Source organism: Lotus japonicus, chromosome 4 (genome assembly GCF_012489685.1).
Source record: "Lotus japonicus ecotype B-129 chromosome 4, LjGifu_v1.2".
Lineage (NCBI taxonomy): Eukaryota > Viridiplantae > Streptophyta > Magnoliopsida > Fabales > Fabaceae > Lotus > Lotus japonicus.
This window is the reverse complement of record NC_080044.1, coordinates 17,346,129-17,367,931: the sequence shown is the minus strand read 5'-3', so window position 1 is coordinate 17,367,931 and position 21,803 is coordinate 17,346,129. Positions and strand designations below refer to the sequence as shown.

The 21,803-nt window shown below is 34.7% G+C and overlaps 2 protein-coding genes across 11 annotated transcripts; one reads left to right on the top strand and one right to left on the bottom strand.

The window, feature by feature from the left end:
• Positions 1-12,692: 12,692 nt before the first annotated feature.
• On the bottom strand, positions 12,693-21,449 carry LOC130711563 (GTPase ERA-like, chloroplastic). Of its 9 annotated transcripts, none has more exons than XR_009010722.1 (12): positions 20,982-21,449; positions 20,636-20,781; positions 20,082-20,222; positions 19,900-20,013; positions 19,667-19,792; positions 18,706-18,804; positions 18,427-18,528; positions 17,460-17,540; positions 17,159-17,289; positions 15,942-16,462; positions 13,384-13,924; positions 12,693-13,253 (listed from the first exon to the last, which is right to left on the bottom strand). XR_009010722.1 is itself a non-coding variant. In XM_057561243.1 (10 exons), the coding sequence occupies exons 1-9, from the start codon at positions 21,445-21,447 to the stop codon at positions 17,203-17,205; spliced, it is 1,362 nt and encodes a 453-aa protein (XP_057417226.1). In that variant the 5' UTR covers position 21,448; the 3' UTR covers positions 15,850-16,186; positions 17,159-17,202. The 9 variants fall into 9 exon arrangements, 2 of the variants coding, with proteins under 2 accessions (XP_057417226.1, XP_057417227.1); XR_009010723.1 differs by having other exon boundaries at positions 15,942-16,407; XR_009010724.1 differs by having other exon boundaries at positions 15,942-16,198.
• LOC130711564 (lipid phosphate phosphatase epsilon 1, chloroplastic) lies at positions 13,528-15,757 on the top strand. Of its 2 annotated transcripts, XM_057561245.1 has the most exons (4): positions 13,528-13,857; positions 14,508-14,730; positions 14,957-15,015; positions 15,397-15,757. In XM_057561245.1, the coding sequence occupies exons 1-4, from the start codon at positions 13,528-13,530 to the stop codon at positions 15,619-15,621; spliced, it is 837 nt and encodes a 278-aa protein (XP_057417228.1). In that variant the 3' UTR covers positions 15,622-15,757. The 2 variants fall into 2 exon arrangements, with proteins under 2 accessions (XP_057417228.1, XP_057417229.1); XM_057561246.1 differs by lacking the exon at positions 14,957-15,015.
• Positions 21,450-21,803: the final 354 nt, after the last annotated feature.

Here is a 21,803-nt window from a genome sequence, read left to right as displayed (position 1 = left end):
ATTATTACAAAAATTAGTTTAACACACAAAATGCAAGGGAGAAATTGTGGCTATCAGATGTTTTTGTCAATTTCATTATTTATGGTTAGCATTATCCAAATATATCTCCACAATTGACACATATGAGATTCCTACATTTTGTCTGTCAATCTTTCGTAATGCATAGCATTACCAAAAAAAATGAAATAGTTTTTCTAAAGAAAATATATCAAGAATCCAAAGATCTCTTCATCAAAGCTTGAGCTTTTAATTATATAGTAAACAATCCAAAATATTTTGAAATTTAAACGCTGCGTTCAGACTACGAGGCAAGTTTAAGTCGTAGTGTTTTTGAAACGTTAAAAACAAAAGCAGTGACTCGGATCTGACATGAAGAAAGTTTGATATTATCTAGATTCATGTCTCAAGGATTATAAAAAGAAAAATATCATTTACACTTTAAGTCAAGCCAGCCAAGTTTGTGTACTTTATATGACTCGGGATTTGAAAATCGACCTCTACAATTACAGTTTGGACTTACTTTGTGAAATGACTTCTAATATGAAAGTTGTGTTATGTTAAACAATTCAAAATATTTTGAAATTTGAAAGACAAGTTGAGACTACGAGGTAGAGTTTAAGTCGTAGTTTACTCGGAATGTTAGAAACAAAATCAATGACTCAGATCTGACATGAAGAAGGTTTGATATTATCCACATTCATATCTCGAGAATTATAAACAGACAAATATCTTTTACACGTGAAGTCAAGTCAGTCAAATTTGTGTATTTTATATGACTCGAGATTCGAAAATTGTCCTCTACCATTCCAATTTGGACCTACTTTGTAAATGGCTTTTAATATGGAAGTTGTGTGCCCCCAGCCTTAGGCTGTAATAGAGGAGGTGGAACTACTTGAGGACATAAGGGGAGGGGGTCATGTCCCCTTAAACATATAGAAAAATCTTTGAAAATAGAAAATGCATATAAGTAAGTTTTTGTATAAATAACTGTTATATAAATTATGCTCCAATTTATATCCTCTTTATTTAGATTTCTTCATCAAAGTTTGAGCTTTTAATTTTACATATTAGGCAATCCTAAATATTTTGAAATTTGAACGCTGCGTTCAGACTACAAGGCGAAGTTTGAGTCGTAGTTTTCTCAGAACGTTAGAAATAAAATCAATGACTCGAAATCTGACATGAAGAAGGTTTGACATTATCTACATTCATATTTTGAGATTACAAAAAGACAAATATCCTTTACACTTTAAGTCAAGCTGGCCACGTTTGTGTACTTTATACGACTCAGGATTCGGAAATTGACCTCTACAATTAAAATTTGGACCTACTATGTAAAATGCCTTGAAGTTATGTGACCCTAGAGACCTTAGGCTGATCCAGAGGTGGAACTATTTGAGGGCGTACGGAGGTAATGGCCCCCTCAAACATTTAGAAAAAATAAAATATGTATATGTAAATTTTTGTGTTAATAACTGTTTAATAAAAACAAAGACAATAAATTAGACAAATTAGCATGTGTCATAGTGGAAATGTTGGTAATATATTAAGAGGGTGTCTATGGTTCAAATCTAGCTTTAAGCTTTTTTTAATTAACTCCTACATTTTTTCATTCACACTAGCTCAAGTGAACATTAATATCATAATTTTTTTCCTGCATTTCTTTGAATAGAAAAATATGATTTATAAAAATTTTAAGATATTTCTTTACATTGGAAAATGATAATTATTTTAGGATATAACATCAATATATAAATACGATATTACCATCGGAAAATGATACAAATTTTAGGATATAACAACATTATATAAATATGATAAATTTATCTCAAAAAAATCTAATAAGGAAAAGTAAAAGAATAAAGCCTTTGGAATTTGCTAGTTAGTTTTGTTGTTGTTATTGTTGTTGTTGTTTTTGCGGTCTAGAATTTGTTGTAGCTGTTCGGACTGTTGTTGTGAAGGATTTATTTATGTTGGTTTTTCACGGGTGATGTTGTTTTTCATGACAGGGCGGATTTGCATAGGATTAATGGAGGGGCGTGGTTTTGAAATTGTTTTTCTAGGCATGTAAAATTTGCTATCTTAAGGAAGTGGTGCTCTTTTTCCTTGCTAGATTTTCTTAACAAGGTTTTAATGAGACCCTCTCTTAAAATCATTTAGAGCCATTTTTGTGGGAAAGTCATTTGGGAATGTTTAGCTGCCATGTTAAGTTGTATGTGAGACCTGAAATATGTACATTTTGACAAACCTTGAGAACCTTCTCTAATGTTTGTGAAGTTCGTTGTGAAATTAAAGAAGAGAGAGAATCTTAGAGAGGTTGAATTGAGTGAATATCTCACTTTTCAGAATGAGATCTTAATTTCCCAAAGAGTAAAATACACTCACCCCCCTCAAGATTTGTGAGAATAACACTTAGCTCCATTCTTATCCAAAATATGCACTTCACCCCAATAATAATCTCACAATTACACTTAACTCAATTCTTCTCTAAATTCTACACTCCACCCCACCCCCTTTAACACCATCCAAAAGATGCTAACGGAATATTCTTTTAACTCAAAATTAATTAATTTAAATATAAATACATTACATTATCTTCTAACTAAATAATAAATATACTTTAAAAAAAAAGTAGCACGAGATAATCAGTGCTCATTCAAGTAAATAAATCCTTGTTATTTGGAGGGTAGCACAAATGATTTACAATAAAGCATGTTATGGCCTTCTTGGTATAATTCCAAATTCATAGAACTAGAACATTTCTTAAACGAGAACAACTTCTGTTTTACTTCTTCCATATCTGAGTTACGTAGCTTCCAGCTAAGTTTGAAATCATCCTCTTCAAGGCAACAACATTTTCCATCACAAATTTAGCAAAACTTAACTCAATGTCAGAACCATCAAAACTCAAAAACTTTACCACTAAGTTTACTAAAAAAAATTGTCAATAAGTTTACTAAACTTTCAAAATATAATTGTGTTATGACGATATGTGATTACCTTAGTTATTAGGTTGTATGAGCACTTAAGCACATGACATTTTAAGTTTTAAAATATAAGTTGTTTAAGGTTATACACAGGTATTAAGAACTCATCATTTGATAAATATTTTGACTGAAACACTCCCTATTTAAATTTGAGTTATATTAGAGAGAGAAATATTTTGACCATAATAAACATCAAGTTTAATTATTATTTGTTATTTGGAGGTATTTAAAATATTTTATAAATATTTAGAATATTTACAAAATTATAGTACAATTATTATTTGGTTAGAGGATAATGTAATTTATTTATCATTTATATTTTAATTAATTAATTTGAGTTAAAGGAATATTCCGTTAGTATCTTTTGGATGGTGTTAAAGGGGTGGGGTGGAGTGAAGATTTCAGAGAAGAATTGAGCTAAGTGTAATTATGAGATTATTATTGGGGTGGAGTGTATATTTTGGATAAAAATGGAGTTAAGTGTTATTCTCACAAACCTTGAGGGGGGTGAGTGTATTTTACTCTTTCCCAAAATAGAAGGAGATAGCACAAGAACAATATTGTACTTATGACCCAAATATATCTTTTATGGATTAATGAGTGTTTTGATTGCTCTTTTGTAATGAAATAACACAGAAAACAAAAGGGAGGTTATGACTTATGAGAATCAATCTGCGTGAAGCCTGAGACAAGATGCCGCATTTAACGTGAGGCAATGAATTAGTGACAGACAGTGTGCAAACTGCATAAAGTGTTTATAGGAAACCTTTAATTTAACAATTTACAGTAATTTTCAAAAATACTGCTCAAGTAATATTAATTGCTGTAGTTATAAACTACATATATTTTTAACGGTACATAAAGATTACCTATAACATTTTACCAACATAAATTTACTGATTAAAATAGTCCTTATCATTCTCAATTGTGTAGGTAATTGTGGTTAAAAGTGATAGTTTGAATTTATAGATTAAGAGATTCGATATTTAAGAATCACACTCTTATAAGACTTTAAATTTTCATCACAATCAAATATTTAGATCGAAAATACGGGAACAATTTACAATGAAGAGAGAATATATATACTCATTCTTTTATTTTCTTTATAAACATTGTTTCTTCAATCAATCAGAGCGTACATGCCTCATGTCATGTGGTAACCCTGTAGTTCCCCAACTGAAAATCATCCCATACTTCCATTGGTTATGAGCTTTCTATGTCAGCTCCAACTTATAAGCATCAACAACCTCTTCCTTTCCCACTTGACTCCAGTTAGGCGAATCTATGCCTCAAATCAGAATTCATTCACAGTTTACAATATAGTGAGTGAGATCATTGATTTTTTATGCGGATCAGAAGAATAAACTTTAATAATTATTAGCTGAAAACACGAATTTATTTAAAGTTTTAAGTTGTCGACCAATCACTTTTTGTTTCCATAACTGGTCAAAATTTATTTTTTTATTTTTTATTGACTTGTACACTATGGGACTTTTATGCTATGCTTGCTTTGTTTGAATTTGTATGGAAGAAAAACTCTTGAATGAAAAATCACTAGAAAACAAAATTACGAGTTGTTTGGGACACAAAGGAAAATGAATATGAGATGATTTCCGTACATGAACCACATGCTTGCAGTTTTCCTCACATCCTAAGCAAGAGAGAATTGGGTTTGCCACCCCACCTATGAGTCTTGGCACCCCACTTTATTCAATACGGGATTTAAAGTTCTGTATTCAATATGAAACTTAAAAAACCGTACTGTATCTGAGCATATGTGACACATTTTTAACCATTCATTACATACTAAAACAAATACGGAATTTTATATCTCGTATTGAATACAAAACTTTAAATCTCGTATTGAATAAAGTGGGGTGCAAAGCCCCATAGGTGGGGTGGCAAACTCAAATCCCTAAGCGAGAAAATGAGTTAACCGGACATAATTGATAGAAAAAGACTTTTAAGACAATTACTTTACCATCATAATATATTGAGTTGTGTGCAACATGCCACATCTATATTAGTACTAAACTTACAATCATTATGGATCAATATTTTGTTACTTGACAACTTTAAGTACATTACCCATTGCAATTTTGCAGGCATCTGCAAAAGGGTTATCAAGTTTTTAACGTCGTTATTGGAAATTGTGTTTTCAGTTTATATAAATAAAAGCTAGTTAGTGCTCCTTAGAACATTTTTTTTTAATTTCTCATGTTTTTATATTTGTTTAGCGCCGGTGCTCCTAACCCCTATTTGCTGGTGTATGCGAGGTGTTATTGATCCTGCTTCATTGTTATTTGATCTAGAAATCAATCGCACTTTTTACACCATTCTTGCTCAACAAAGGAGAAGGGTGCAGGGTACCATGACTAAAACCGAAGAGAAGATGGCGATGAGGTTAGAGCAGAAAAACCGACATTCACCACACTTGTTACTTGTTAGCCAATACCTGGTGGAGGCCCTAATGAAGATCCCCATGCTCACTTGGAGACATTTTCTACCCTGTGAAACACCGTGAAGATGAATGGTGGTCCTAGCAAGGTAACCTGCATGAGGCTCTTCCCCTTCTTATTTTTAACGTTTGAAGTTTGGTTTTAGTCCCTCTCATCTCAGGAACTAACACATGAGTATTTCATAAATTGAGATGTATTTCAAGAAAAAAAAAACTTAGGAACTAAAACTAACAATTCCATATTTTATTGTGTCATCGTCTCTGCAGAGGAATCATCTTCCTCGGGTTACAAGTGACTACTCCAGAAAAGGATGGGGGATTACGCTTTGGCTCTTGGTGGGTGGACTTGCATCTGGAAGTTGAAGATCCCTCTCAAGTGTGTAGTTCTAGTTTGGCTTGCTTGACACAATGTCTTGCCTGTATATACCTTGCATTTACGGCGTGGCATGGTGGCCTCAGTGACTTGCACGGTTTGCAATTCAAGAGAGGAAATAGTGACCCATTGTCTTTGGGATTGTCCCCCCCAGGCTAGAAGGATCTGGCGGTTAATGTCGTTTGATGTGGAACCCGGACGTGCGAGGTTGGCTGCAACATCTTCTTCTCGACTCAACCTCGTGTTGTGTGTTCTTCTCTGTGGGGAGTTTGGAGGGCTCGCAACTCCTTGTGCATCAAGAATTTTCTTTTGAGTGACCACACCTTGGCGGTTGACATTATGTCTATGAGCTCTGATATCTCTCGAGCTTTTCATGTGAGTGGCTATAGTCAACGTGCGTCACCTAAATTGGTCAACTGGTGTCCTTTTGTGCCTGGTGGTATTGTGCTCAATGTTGAGTGGCTATAGTAAACTTTCTTCGAAACCAAAGGAGAGGTGGTTTTGGGGGCTGGCTCCAGTGGCTACCTCCAATCTTCATTTAGAACTCTTAACGATGTTTCATGATTTGGTAGAGGCATGGGACAAGGTTTTTGTACTGTGGACTGCCAATCATATTCGTTGGATGCTTTGTCCTTGGTTCGGAGCTAGCCGCCTCATTACCATAGCTACACTTCTCTTATTTAGGATATTAAGGAGCTACACGGAGGCACATCTTGAGAGATGGGTAATGTTTGCGCTAACTATATTTGGCTAAACATGGTGCTCGCCAGGACCAGGATGATCTTTAGATTTTTGTTTCTTCCCCTCTGAAGGACAGGAGTTCTTTACTGATTGCTAATGCAATGGGTGTCTCGTTTGTTAGACCTTAGCTCCGGATTTTGCCTATTTTTTGTCATTTGTTGCTTTGTGTCTTTTCCTTGTAAAAAAATAAAACATATTTAAAATAATAATAATAATTTGTGAAATGGTTGAGCGCGCTATGTAGATCTTTCACGGTTGAACTATGGATTAAAATGCCAACGGGTGGTTGGTTCAAGTGGTACATCCTTGATTCCCTTTAAGTAAGGTTTGAGGTTCGAGTCTTGTGGATGAAAAAAAACCCTACTGAAAAAGTTAGCCCCATCATGTTGTGGATCTTCTCGACTCGAACAGTATTGTCTCCAAAAAAGACATTTTTCTTACACCAAAGAAAAACTATAATAATATGTACTTTATGCCTTAGTATTTTAAAGATATTTTTTGAAAGGCATTTTAAAGTTGTTTCTATCTGTATTGAGTTTTGACAATAGGATGTCACCTGAGAAATTATTTATATACAGTATTTTTTTTCCACCCTGAGTGAGCTTTTCACTGTATCTCCAACCAATCTTCCTGCTTTAAGCTATCAACTATCAAATCGCTTCAGATTGACAGGATGTTTCGAAATTCAAAGTTTGATTACATAATTAATGGAATGCAATGCAATCCATGTACGAAGCTGAAAGCTATGACTTTGACCACGCAGCAGAGTTCAATGTAATAGTATCCTAAACACTTATTTTGAGTATAAAGAACATAAAAGAAAAGAGAATGTTTTTTTGCCCTCAAGAAAAGAGAATGTAAATAAAAGAAAGAGAGAAAAAAATAGAAATTTTTTCTGTTGTTTGGTTGGAGAGAAAGTAAAAAAAAAATTATCAAATGACATAAATAACTTTAACGAAAAATTAAATGATAACTATTTTTTATACAAAAAATTAAAAATATAGTTTTGAATATATAGTTTATTTATTTATTTGGATATATAGATGAAAATGAGAGAAAAAAAAATATGTGAGCAAAGAATAGAAAAAGAAAATAAAGTTATTTTTAAGTTGTTTGGATTGATAGAAAAAGAAGAGAAAATGAGTGAGGCTAATATTACATAATTACTATTGCACCTTTTTATTATTAGACTTGGTAACAAAAAATCTTCATTAGAAACAACACTTGTTTATGGGATTTTGAGACCCCTTACAACCTCTTGTAATCGGTGACAGATCCATAAATACTTAAATTTGGGGGTAATAAACATATACATATTTTTTTTTGTTACATGCAGAAGAAAACATATACACATATTTAACTAAGTAGTTTTAATATAAAAAAAATTGTGGGAGCAAATAATACAAACTATACATGTAATATTGATATAACATTGATTTTTTTTTGTGGGAGAAATTTCTCCAAGAGTTCTAAAGTGGGATCCACCCTGGCTGTAACACAACTCCATTGTTCTGTAGAGGAGAATGCACCCCCTCATAATTAATAGCTCCCTTCACGGAAGAAGGAGTTTCAGATATCAAGGAATCATCCTTTAAAGCTGACTTATTTGCGTATGTCCACCATAATTTTGGTTAAGCGTAATTTTTTACCGTACATATATCTTACATGAACTATATATCTTAGATGATTTTTTTTTTCACAATCACTACATATCAATCAATTGATAAATAACTAATATTTTTTTATAGGAAGAAGAAGTATATCATTATTTTCTCTCTCTTGGGTTTCGAACTGTGTGCTTTGAAACTGATTCATTGCAGCTCCATCAGTGGTGGATGCGACGTACCAGAGGCAATTCTTATCTTGATTTTCTCACTAGCCATAGCCACTTGATCACCTAAGAGCGCAACATCTTCTCTAAACTCGACCAAACCTACGCAAAAAATTGACGATTGCACAATTCAATGGGAAGGTTCAAAATCTTCATAATCTCTAGATTCCATAACACACATTGATATGCTTTAACTAAACAACTAGAACTTGTTTCCATGACTTGTACCAAACATCAAACTCCTCCTTGGATACGGGAATCTCATGACAAGGTCGAATTCCCCTTCATCTTCTTCTACCTCCTTATACTACTTGTTCTCCACCGAGTCTTCATTGTCCTCCTCTTCCCAAGGATAGTCTTCGTCCTCCCCAAAACAATTAAGGTGTTTATACCTATAAGAGATTGTCTCTACACGACCAAAGACAACATCTCACCCACAACCTCAATGTCAATAGTCCGAGACACCATCATCTCCTCTAGTTTTGACTGTCTTCGTACTTCTCGAGACAAGGTTTCCTCTTGGATGGAAGCCCTTTCCAAAGTCCTAACAGAGCATTTTTTTCTCCTTTTTTACGTCTTCTTGATTTTTAGTCCACAACTCAAACTTGCATCTTTACCTATGGCATTGCTGACTACTATTAGGTAATTGTTGAGAAATCTTACATAAACTAGAGATATGATCAAGATAACCCTTATATATGGAAAACAACCCTCATCTCAGGTATCAAATTCTAGTATTGTATTAGCACTTATCCTAGACCTGATAACTAGAGACCACTCATATATGAGTCACCTACATATGTTTATTTCTACATATTTACACTTCAGATGTCCAGCCCTAGACGTGAGTGGATGTGACGAGAAGTCTCGCATTAACTATATATATAGCCAAAATATGCCTTATTTATGAGATGACAATCCTCATATCTTGAATTAACTTTTGAGATAGAGTTAAATCTCTTAAATTCTTATAGTAATAACAAAAGCATACTCTATTTAAACTCACACCAAGAGTGCAAAAGGTAAGGCATATCTTCAATTTCTACTCTACATCATCTGTTTTCCTCTTGCTCTCTGTTTGCTTCTTATTTATGGCATTTATTTTGTGAGTTTTAAAATATGCATCTTGACATTAGTTGTGTTAACTTTGAGGATTAAGTTAAGTGAGATTGCACTTTAGATCAGATTGTACTTTATAGGGGTGTACAAGACCCGGCCCTACCCGCCAACCCATCCCGGCCCAAGCCTTTAGGGCCGGGTTGAACCCGGCCCGATCATTAAAAGATGTCGGGTTAGTGTTGATCATAGAGTTATTCGGCTTCGGGTCGGGTTCGGGTTGGCACTCGGGCCACCCGGCCCGTCCCACATATACATTTTACAAGATTTCAATTTGTTATAATGGTCAAAATGTGATAGATGGTGCTCAAATTTATCTTACCATGTGGATGAGATGAAAATGTTTAACATATAACTTATGAATTAAATAAACGTTGGTCAAAAGATGGACACTTTCATGCTTTAATAAGAGAAAATCATGTAATGCACATGTGAGACAAGTGAAGAGAGATCAAACAAAATGAGTGACACTTGCATATATATCAAACAAAATGTGAACCTCTCAAGTGCAATAGATTATGACATAGATTATGCAAGAATTGGATAATTTCAAGTTCTTTCTTCTAAAAAATAGTTCTCACTTATAACTCTTTTAGTATGTTATTATCTTTAAATTTTACAATTAGTATCAAATACTCTTAGATTTATTATCCCTTGGGCCAACCCGGTCCCGTCCTACATAGACCCGTCATAAATTGGACCCGCATATTATCGGGTTGCTTCGGGTTTAAGGACGGGTTAGAGTCTAAGAATTGACCCGGTCAATATTTAGGGTCGGGTTAGGGTTAATCAAAACCCATCCCAACTCGTCCCTTGTACACCACTACTTTAGATTAAGAAGGTCATTGGTCCACATAACAGTTATCTGTCCTTCCATATGCTCCTATTTCCCCCTCACGTGTAATAATAGGAATGTCTCATCCGTATGACAATGAATCTCAAACAAGAAAGAAAAGAACATAGAAACTACCTATATCTGTGATAGCTAGTTAGTATAGTAAAAGTGGTTTAAATTGGTCAAAAGAGTACAAGTAGTGGAACCAGACCTGGTCATTGTTACCTATCTGTAGCTGGTTGAAAATTGTTCTTGATGATGGATTATGTATACGTGTTTCCACCCTGACTCTCGAGTCTCTTTCCTACCACTATAGATATTAGATAATAATTTGGGCCTACCATTTTGCGCTGCACTTGCAGTCTCGTACTGCTGAATGTGCATCAGTCAACTCTTCTTTGATCAGTCTCAGACCCTCAGCGTGCAGTGTCACAGCCTCACTTCACTGGGTTCGGGTGGATCGTCCAATATAATGCTGTAACTTGTGAAAGTGATTACAGTTTTATACACTAGTACGTACCTAGCCCATTATATATCCAACTTGACGGTCTCATTATTAGTACTTGTTCAAGTTGTGAACCCACGAACACTGAGCAGAGAAGAGAGGACTCAATTCAAAAGACTACAAAAGAAACAGCTTCCTAGTTGTAGTTTTTAGCAAGTTTTAAACTCAGTCTTATATAGTACAGTAAACTAAACATGAGGTCTCCTTTAATTGAATCGTCACTTTATACATGAGAAGCCCTAGTCTATTGTATAACCACCGCTACGGTGGCTATTAGGGAACTGCGCTTTGACTCATTTAACGTTACAGAATATTTAAACTAAAATTGCTCTTTGGTAACCCACGTGAAATGATGTCGCCCAAGAATAAAAAGAGGTTGGTCATTGCATGTAGGTTGTCCATAGTGAATGAGGGAGGTCACCCTTGATGAGGTAAGGTCATTTGTGATAAGTGAGGTAGTCTGTGATGAGGTGAGATCTTCCATTTTGGTCGCGTACTGTGGCTGTTGTGTTTGATTTTCAATTAAATGCTTCATTATTTCTTAGGAATGCATGTCATATTTCAAATTCAAGGTTTAACAATGTGAAAGAAGTCAAGAGATTGATTGGCGAACATTGAGGCAATTGCAAACAAAACGGACAACTATGCACTTATATTTATTGCAAAGTGGACCGATTGGCACAATTCAGGCCTTCCTGGTTGTACCTAGCCTAGTTAAAATATTGGTTCAAGAAATAACTGGCTTCATAAAAGGGCCTTATAGGGGAGACATGTCATTCTTAAAGATCGATCACCCTACACGACTAGTAAAAATAAATGATGCATGAAGCTACACCGAACAGTTAGAACAATGATTGTAGAAGACGACATCCCATATCACGCTACGAGTGACGGAAGACTAGGAATATAACTTAATAAGTATTGAATATGTGGAATTTAATAAGAAATTGATTGTGTACATATTTATAAGGCAACATGTATATGTAGAAAGAAAGACAAAGAACAATACATGTTCACTTGTATTTTAGGGTGAGTTAGGATTGTTTTGATTCTCTCTTGGTCTCTTAGGGTTCACCTGGTGAACATTGACGTCCGCTATGGGACCCTGGTAAAACAAGAGTAGAGAAGGCCTAACTTGCAACACTTCATGATGCAGCACATGGCTAAATCAGAAGAGATGTTCAAGGCTCAAGACATAAGTCTCCAATCTTGCTACATTGATGACCCAAAAGGTACAAGGCACTATTCCACCTCAAACTGAACCTAAATTGAAGTAGGAAGCTCAAACCAACACAGTGAGAAGAAGAAAAAGAATGGAGGCACAAAGAGAAAAGGGGAAGAAAACAGCTAATATTTCAGTTACTATAGAGGAGACTCTTGCTGAGGGGGGTCACAAAGAATCAAGAAGCAAACAACTTCCATTCCAGTTATTATAAAGGAGACTCATGCTGAGGAGAGTCCCAAAGAATCAATAGATGGAAGAGAGCCTCTTGTCTCATCTTCTGCTATAAATATCATTTTCCCTCAAATGGTTAAAGAAAAGAAAAAGACAGATGAATATACTAGAAATGTTGAAATTAAAAGAAAAAAGTAAATTACTATTACTTTTTCTTAGGTTGTTGCTAAAATTCCTAAGTATATATGCTAAGTTTTTAAAATAAATAAGTTCAAATAAAAGGAAACTGATCGAAGTTAATCTATTTGGCTTTAATGTGATCTGTTCTGTTGTAGTTAAGAGAGAGTTGTCTCTTAAGCTTAGATTACAGAGAGTTTTATAATTCCCAGCATTATAGCAAACCATACTTTAATAAGACACGGATTAAGCTGAGGGTGGTGAAACTAGAGGTGGGATGATGGCAATAACAATTACCTATTTATAATTAGGATGAGTACGTGGTACTAACTATAACAACAAAATAGACACCTGGATTTGAAAAAAAAAAACCTAGGTGTAAAAAATGATTAGTCTACATCATTCCCATAAAATACTCATAAAAAAATCCTACACCAGATTAACCAAAGGAAAAGTCACCCACGCCAGCTACCTTTATATTTAAGTATTTTTCTCTCAAATCGGAATCTGTAGAACTTTTCGCCCCCTGAAAAGCAGGATTAGTGAGAAGATACTAATTTTGTTTTTTTCCAACCTTGTCATAAGCCTGTAGCCAGCCAACCAGAAAGTGTCTCTTTCAGAGTGATCGATTATGCAGCATAGACATAGATTCATGAAAAATTATTCGTTTGCTGGTAGATTATCTAACTCAAGAACAGTCTAGTAATTTCCTCACAAACATCATTAATTGACGTGACAGTGCCAACTGAATGGGTCTTGCCAAGTAGGTACAGCGGCCGGAACCACCTCTCCGACAAGGATCAATCCCGACTATTTCCCTTATTCTCTGTGAGCCTATTTCAAAAGCAACAAAAACCAAAACTAGCTTAAACTTCAGACTGAAAATAATGCTTAACTTATTATTTAATATATATATTGTTTCAAAAACAGATAAGCCAAATGAAAAGTCAATGATGCCATTTACCTTTATTTTTTAGTATTTTTCTCTCAAATCAGACACTTTCGAACAAACTTTGCGGCCCCAATGAAGAGCATTGCTAAGTATCCATCCTTCTCAGAAGCCTATAGCTAGCTAGTCAGAGTGATTATGCTGTAGTTATCCTTCCATATGACGGCAAATACAGCTGCCATTTTCTACAATCCATCTAACAATTTTCTCGGGACAAATCTGCAGCATAAACATAGATTGTTGAAAAATTCTTCTTCATTTGCTCGTAGATTTTCTAACTCAAGAACACTCTTTCTTGGCGGGTTTGTTGGTGACAAACTCTGTGCAGCTAATGCAATGGATGATGGATTCAAAGGAGCTTGTGCTCACAGAGATGAAAAGAGTGATGGACAAGTTCAAGTGGTTGAACAAGAAGCTTTCATTGATGGGTCATCCGAGTTTCATCCTAAGTTTTTGTTCCATGAGCTGGAGTCAACTCTCAATCAAATGGTTGGTATTCCTTAACCTTTCCAATCTAATTTTGTCATTGCTGGTTGGTTGTGCCTTGAAAAATCTTCTACAATTGATTTTAAGGTACAAATCAGTTCATATGAGTAGCTTCTGGATATTGTATTGGAATTAATTATGAAGAAAAAATAAGCAGATCCAAATATGTTATTAAATGAATTAACTCCAATGCAGTCAGTTTTGATTTTGGAAATAGCCTTTCTTATGAGTTTGTATCCTGTATCCACTCGAGTCATTGAATGTATGCTGACTGTCATTCCATTGTGAGCACAGTTAACAAAAATGGAAACAGAAAAATGACACATTCTGAGACACTTTTTATCCAGAAAGTGAGAAAACAGAAAAATAACACATTCATACGCCATTTTTGTTCACAAAAAATGTACAGCAATTTGTTATTTTTTCGTTTTTATACTTTCCAACAGATATCCAAACAAGCTAGCTCTGTTATTTAGATATTCCTTAAGACAATGTTTAGGGTTTGATAAGACGGCCTTATTCATAATCGTCCTATTTGCTTCCAAGTGCTGTCATATAGTGAAGTTTTTTTTATGATAAGATGGCCTACATATAAGATGTTTTAACTAGTTTAGTTGTCATTTTAGGAACTGATGATGTGCTTTTGTTTACAGAGCAAGTGGTTAGTAACTGCCATATTTGGTGTTTTCATTCTTTGGAGGCATGATGCAGAAGCCTTATGGTTTGCAGCGGGGTCTTTTTTAAATGCAATGCTTTCTGCTTCGCTCAAACAAATGCTAAATCAGAAACGGCCTTCTACCCTGAAATCTGACCCTGGGATGCCCTCTTCCCATGCTCAATCCATCTTCTTTATTGTCCTGTTTATTATTTTGTCAGGTAATTTCTCCCACCTCTTATTTCTATTCAGCTTAATCGCATTTTGGTTAACATAGGTTCGTCAATGCATTATGTTTTTGTTTCCATAGAAACTACTCTCCCCACTTCATCCAAGTGCAAAAGCATTGGATTTCTTTCTCATTTTTAATATGACATATTAGAATTACATGACTTAACTACAGAAGTTTATGTTTCTTTCGTCATGTTGTGGGTGTTGAATGGCTAGGGATGAATGAGTTCACCATTACCAGCAGTGGCCTGGCCTTAGCATTTGCTTCCTATTTTGTGAGTAAATAGTATTTCCAATTGAGTTAATTGGTACATGTTTTATGTTTGATCAAAGGCAATGGTTATCTTGAATTTCCATCTCTTGCATTAGGCCATGGTTACTTTCTGCTATACTGTCATGGCTTGATTGTATAAATTAGTTTGCCATGGGAACCTTACATTAGGCAATGGTCACTTTCTGCTTTGCTGTCATGGCTTGATTTTATACACTAGTTTGTCATGGCTACCTCTTACATTAGGCAATGGTTACTTTGGCTTGTTTTTATACACTAGTTTGTCATGGTTACCTCTTGCATCGGTCAATGGTCACTTTCTGCTATACTGTCATGGCTTAATTTTATACACTCTCATTCTTGATTGCTACTTCTATGTTTCCAGTCATACCTGCGGGTGTCGCAAAAACTTCACACGGTGAGCCAGGTGATTGTTGGAGCTGTTACAGGGTCCATTTGCGCTATCTTGTGGCAATGGCTATGGAATTCTTTTATGCTGGATGTTTTTGTATCCTCTTCGTGGGTCAGAATCATCGTTGTTTTGGGGTCTGTAGGATTTTGCTTAGGTTTTCTTTTACATGTGATTCAACATTGGCTTAAACGCGAATAAAAATCCTGTTACACATTGTACCATGTTGTGAGGGCTAATGCATTTTATTTTGGTTCATCCAAAATTGAATTCATACAACCAATGTGATATCAGTGGATATTAATTCTTCTATTAATAAACACATTTTTTTATAGGATCTTGCAATACACAAGTCTTCCTGACAATCTTATCACTACATCAACACTTACTTTGTTTAGAATAATGTTCTAAAATTTCTTCAAGATTAAGTACTAAAAAAGGTTACTTTTATTACCTTACCAAGAAACAAAGTAAAATAGACTTCAAAATAATTTAACCAAGAACAAACATAATTTTCTTACACTATTGAGATTGGGCTCATGCGTTCACATTTCATGGTAAAACAGAGCAATTAGGCCAAAAATGTGGGATTGGTTTGTTGATTGATATTTCACTTCCATTCCTGCTTGCTTTGCGACCACCGTCTTATGTCAAAACCAGACAACAACATAACCTGAAGAACTTCAGAGAAGGACCCTCTGCAGCAGCATGCACATTGTGTAGTATCGTGTCTTGCAGGATCAAGCAGACATATAATCCTGTTGTGCTGCACAAGAATCTAAATTCAGAAAGCTCAGTGAGGCTAATCCCTCGCAAAGTTGCTGTTGAATCATGTATTCTGTTTTTTTCATTTGATTGGCTCCTTCCCAACCTATCTTTCTATAGGTTGGCTCAGTCCTAGATACACTCTAGCCTCCTGGATAGCTTGTCTTTCAATAGAGTTTCTCCGTTTCATCTTGTCTTACCACAACCAGACATACGGTGCATCTATGTAAACAGTTTAATTAAGCGCTTATGGCAATAGGTGTTTATCGCATAAGCGCTTATTTGTGAGCTAATTAGAGAAACTTAGTGAAATAAAATTAAAATAGGTTATAAATAAGCATAAGCTTTTATTCATAAACTAATATGAACAGCTTCATAAGCTTAAAACAGCATATAGGTAGGCCATAAACTATTTACACAAGTTCTACCAAACACTTGCATAAACGCTTATGCTAATAGATAAGCTCAAACAAGCTCTTCCACGGGGCCATAGTCCAGATTTGGTATTTTCTATTTTCATTATTATCTGTACTTATCAGAAAAAAAAATCCTATTTCAGATTTTTTTTATATACATCCCTAGTAGTCTAGTACTATGACTAGTATTATGTATATACATACAACAAATGACATTGATATATTCTACCTTGCCTAAATCCCTACACTTTCGACATATTTAGTCAATTCGAATTCCTATTTTCCAAATAAAGTGACAAACCATAACAATTACGTTTTCTTTCATTCATGTTTCACATTCGTTTGAACTGTTCAACCAAAATTAATGGTAATCTAAACATGACATGGAACATTGTTTCCATGTCTTAAACTTTCTATTTAACTTAGTTTTATTTCACATTTACCAAATAGGGGATCATTGGATAAGCCTACAAGGAGCGGAACAGGGTTACTGTCTGCCAAAATCATATATTCACTTTAAGTTTCTATGGTACCTGTAGCAAGGGATCGAAACTTACATATTATGATTGATGTCCAACGAGTTATTCGTTACTTCTTCACATCATAAAACACGTATCTGACCCCCATAACCATAGTCCTTAAGGAGGCCTTCGTCTTGTCGCCAATTTTCTCTAACCTTCACTTCAATCTGTTCAGACACCAGTGTTGAGTAAATATTTTTCAACTCTCGAAGTAAAATGCATGATGATTGTTACAACTTGACTCTCAAGAATCAAGATTAATAAATAAACCAGCAAAATATGCAGGTTCAGGTTCAAATGTAGCATAGATACAAAATAAAATTCTGTGGATATGCACCTCAAGATAAACTTTCTTCTGTAGAAAATCTTCTATGTCAAGGCGGGAAGCTGTAGCAAGCAGTTTCAAAGCCTTTCCTTCCTGAAGTAGTTGATCACAACATACATGTGGGTTACTATTCAAGCATAACTATGCAACAGATCATTTGAGGGGGGCAGAAGCATATATTAGCAGTATTAGATTATTTCACCCAATGGAAACATAATGCGTAAGAATTCAATATGAACAAAACATTAGGAAATTGGTATTAATTTTGGTTGCAAGCCATGTCAAGGGTCAACACCTCAAGCATATAAAAAAATCCTTTCATACAAAATGTTGTCATATACAGTTTAAAGTGAGTAAATTCAAAACAAATGCCAAAAAGACAGAATCAAAGAAATACCAATCACAGTATTGCACTTCACTGTGTCTTGTATAAATCAATTCCATAAGTTCACAAACAATTTACTGAATTATGAGATAAGCAATTGCTTAAATATCAGAGTAACAGACTACTATTGTACTGATGAAAATTCTAGTTCACAATTCTTTGGTTTCACTATGGTTAAACCGTGGTTAAAAAGGTGATAATTAAATATATTTTTAATATTATAAAATACATCACGGAGTAAAATAAATAAAAAACCAAGAATTTAAGCTAAGCAAAATTTAGAATTAACAAAAATTGACCATATTATACATTCTAATATTAAAAACTATCAATAATGAAAGCTTAAATTGTAATAATCCACATGTGAACTTCTACAACTTAGCATTGATTTTTATTTTGCTAAAATTCTTTTTTTAAATTAAAAAATACAAAAATTAATAAAATTAAAAACAACCAATCAAAAGCAATTCATCGTCACCAGTTTTTCATGGAAAATCAACTGGGTTTTTTAATTTAAAAACAAGACATCTAACTGGTTCATTGATTTTTGGATTGATCTATTCTGGTTTTTCACAATGGATATAAATTACATACTCTTCCAATAACGATCATCTTTTGTGAGTTTTTCTCAACCAAAATCTCGACTTGTATGAAATCTTTCGCATTCGGTCGAGCCTTATAGCTTACAACATTCACCTGGAAGAATAGGAAAAAAAATTGTAAGCATTTGTATAAAAGGAAATTAGTTACAACTTCAATTCCTTTTTTTCCTGTTCGAAACCTCTTTCTTCTTCTTTATTGTTTTTTTTCCCCTTTTGTGGGGTGAAGGGAAGGTAGCTGTATCATAAATAAAATAATGAACTCAATGATCACCTGGCATGCGTAGGGAATTTCATTTCGATACTGCATAAAAATCTTTTCTCTAACAATTTCAGCAACAAAAAATCTTTCTGGATGCTCACTGACAATGTCCTGTGAATTCAAGAACAAGATTAAGGTAAGTGCAGCACATGAAAGAAATGTATGCAGAAGAAATGACAAGTCACTCATGTTCTTATCATATCTAAAGGTTTTAACAGAATACTATAGTGATAGCTAGAGGGGATCTGCAACACACTCTAGTATTGGAGGAATATTGATGGCGCGACATTTGAAATATTGGTCCTTCAGAGTCAACACTATTTGCGCCATTAGACCTATATTAAAGGGCATGGCATTATATAATGTTCGTCATCATCTAAAATTATTTCTATTTCTAAATCTTACAGTACAGGAACTATGAGAGTCACGCACAGTTGCCAGCCAGTACTAGTGTGCTACTAATAGCCTTCTCAATATCACCGTCAATGCGACTCTATGCCTATAGAGGTGGTTCACATTATGGAAAAAACACATGAACCAATTCGTTTATCCTTGATAGATGAATTCAAAAAATGACCTTCCAAGATGTAAGATCTCTACACAAATTTGATCAGTCAAGGATGACTGTCACTTTATTGTTCATAACACATCTTTATACACAAGAAAAACTAACAGGTACCCTTAAAGTAAATTAAACAACATGTGTATTGGTAACTGTTGTATGCATTTATGGTTCAATTTAAATGAACTTCAACATAAAACCCAAGGTAATTAGCCAGTTTTCACTGAAGTTTACTCTGAATTTTGAACTCTAAATCAAATGCATTTATTCTTTTCATAGTCAGGCATGGAATAGCAGAAGAAATGGTTAGTTCAGTGTCTAATGGTTCCTGTTTTTATCTCTAAAAGTGAAATGAGACAGTGATGATGCAATAATAGACAATAGAATGAGAGCAGCAAAACTTTGACTTGCTTTTGGATAATAAGATGGTCCATTAGGAAGCTTTGACAGTATCCAGTCCTTGACATCTGCAACCCCATGACCATATTTAGCACTAACTGGTATAACCTCATCAACGTTGGTAAATTTCTCATACCACTGCGAGAAATATCAAATAATTAGGACATACGGCACTGGAAAAATCATGCCAGATCAGTGGATTAACTAATACATTCCAATATAAACTTTAATTAATGAGCTCCAACCTCAAGTTTCTTTGCAACTTCTCCAGGTTTTATAAGATCCTTCTTGTTCAGAATCAGTAGAACGGGAGGTTTATCTTTGAGATCTCCTATGCCTTCTTCCAACAATTCATCAATCTAGAACAGCAAGTAATTCAGCAAAAAAGGAAAATAAATAGAACAGTTATTTAAACCAAGAACCATACTTTTTCAGGTGCTTTACATGCATCAACAAGAACCAATACACAGTCCGCATTAACCGCCGCACTGCGAACATTTTTCATCATCATTGAGTCTAACTTGTGCATTTCCTTCTGTAGAACGCCAGGCGTGTCATAAAGTACCATCTGCAAGAGATTCACAGGTCACAGAAATGAAGATATAACACAAATGCTGCTGTGCAAGTGTGCATCCATTAATTCAAGGCTAGGATAATAGCCAAGAAAACTCAAATCACATATTGAATGTCTTTTGTTCTAGTTAATAATATTATTAAGAAAATTAAATTTCCTATGATGAGATGGGAATAAACCCCCTCTAATATTTCGAGAACATTAAGTAGAATGTCATGAAGATCACATTGATTATAGAAAAAAACCAATCTTCAATTCAAAAATCCTAGAGACTCTGAATAGTATTATGCATTTCGGAAATGCAGAATCCATGATTCATGTGGGAAGGGCATGCAGGAAAATGAGAGGCAAGTAAACATGCTGATAAACTCAAACAGAAGAATTAGCAACCACTCAAGACTAAAAACCTGATAATCCGTTCCAGAACATATACAGAGAATTCGATGCCTTGTCGTTTGCGGTTTATCGGTAACTATCGACAACTTTTGACCAACCATTTGGTTTGCTAGTGTACTCTTGCCAACATTTGGCTTGCCAAGTAAAGCCACATATCCTGCATTACATTATAACACATAAAAAATTAACAAATGCAACAGCAAGCACAAACTCAAAGCTCTCCAAACTCCAAACCATGCTTAACTAAATTAACTGTAACAAAATAAAAATTAATTGATTTTGGCACAATCATGAAATATTAATCAATTTCAGAAAAAATCAAAAAATTCAAAACAACAGAGGAAACCGAATCCTAACCGCTTCTGTGGTTAGGGCCATCGTCGAAATCGAGCTCCTCCGTCTCGTAATCGTCGAGCAAGGCCATGTTCCGGTCAGGCTTAACGGTGAGGGACAAGAAGGAAGTGTCATCATCCGAATACGAAGCTTCTTCTTCTTCAACTTCTACTTCTTCATCTTCTTCCTCTTCTTGTTGTTGTGGTTCTTCATGGAGCACGAGGTGGTGTTGTTTGTTGGCGAATGGTTGGGAATGGCGGTGCCTGGTTCTGCAACAAAGATGTGAAGGCGAATCGGTGCGGTTTCGGTGGAAGAGTGTGAAGCCATGAACGGGGAAGAGAGAGTGTTGAAGTTGGAATGAGAATTGAGGTTGGGGAACGGTTGCAGATGCAGCTGATGCCGCGCGCATAGCCAGTGTCTCCATTGCCAATGCTTCTGCTGCTACTTGCTGTTGCTGCTTCACTCTTCTTCTTTTGTTTATCCGTGTCATAAGATAATGGTTAATGAAATGCTTTTAACGATGTCGTTTTGAATGAAGATAGTTGAAAATAGAAATAAATAAATGGAGGTAAATGTGATTTCACAAAATGGTGGTTTTTATTTTATTTTATCTATGTGCATTTCAAAAAAAAAATTGGGTAAAATGGATTTATATATAGGATATAGGGAGTAATAATTAGGGGATAATGTTAGAAAAGAGAAAAACATTGTCGCAAGAAGATTTAGATCAAATCAAAAATGAAAATAATTTTTCCCTTGAAAAAAAAAAACAATCAATTTAATTATTTTGCTATCAATTTAATCCCTAAAAAGGATTAAAATGATTGACATTTTTTTATCTCTAAG

What these genes read in the sequence shown, in the direction of transcription:
- LOC130711563 (XM_057561244.1), bottom strand. Translation starts at nt 21,447, where the DNA reads ATGACACGGATAAACAAAAGAAGAAGAGTGAAGCAGCAACAGCAAGTA. An exon ending in GACCATCTTATTATCCAAAA is followed by an intron (nt 18,805 to 19,666) that starts GCAAGTCAAAGT and finishes TTGAATTCACAG; the next exon opens with GACATTGTCAGTGAGCATCC. An exon ending in AGATGATCGTTATTGGAAGA is followed by an intron (nt 17,541 to 18,426) that starts GTATGTAATTTA and finishes CAACTACTTCAG; the next exon opens with GAAGGAAAGGCTTTGAAACT.
- LOC130711564 (XM_057561245.1), top strand. Translation starts at nt 13,528, where the DNA reads ATGACGGCAAATACAGCTGCCATTTTCTACAATCCATCTAACAATTTT. An exon ending in AGTCAACTCTCAATCAAATG is followed by an intron (nt 13,858 to 14,507) that starts GTTGGTATTCCT and finishes TTTTGTTTACAG; the next exon opens with AGCAAGTGGTTAGTAACTGC. An exon ending in TAGCATTTGCTTCCTATTTT is followed by an intron (nt 15,016 to 15,396) that starts GTGAGTAAATAG and finishes CTATGTTTCCAG; the next exon opens with TCATACCTGCGGGTGTCGCA.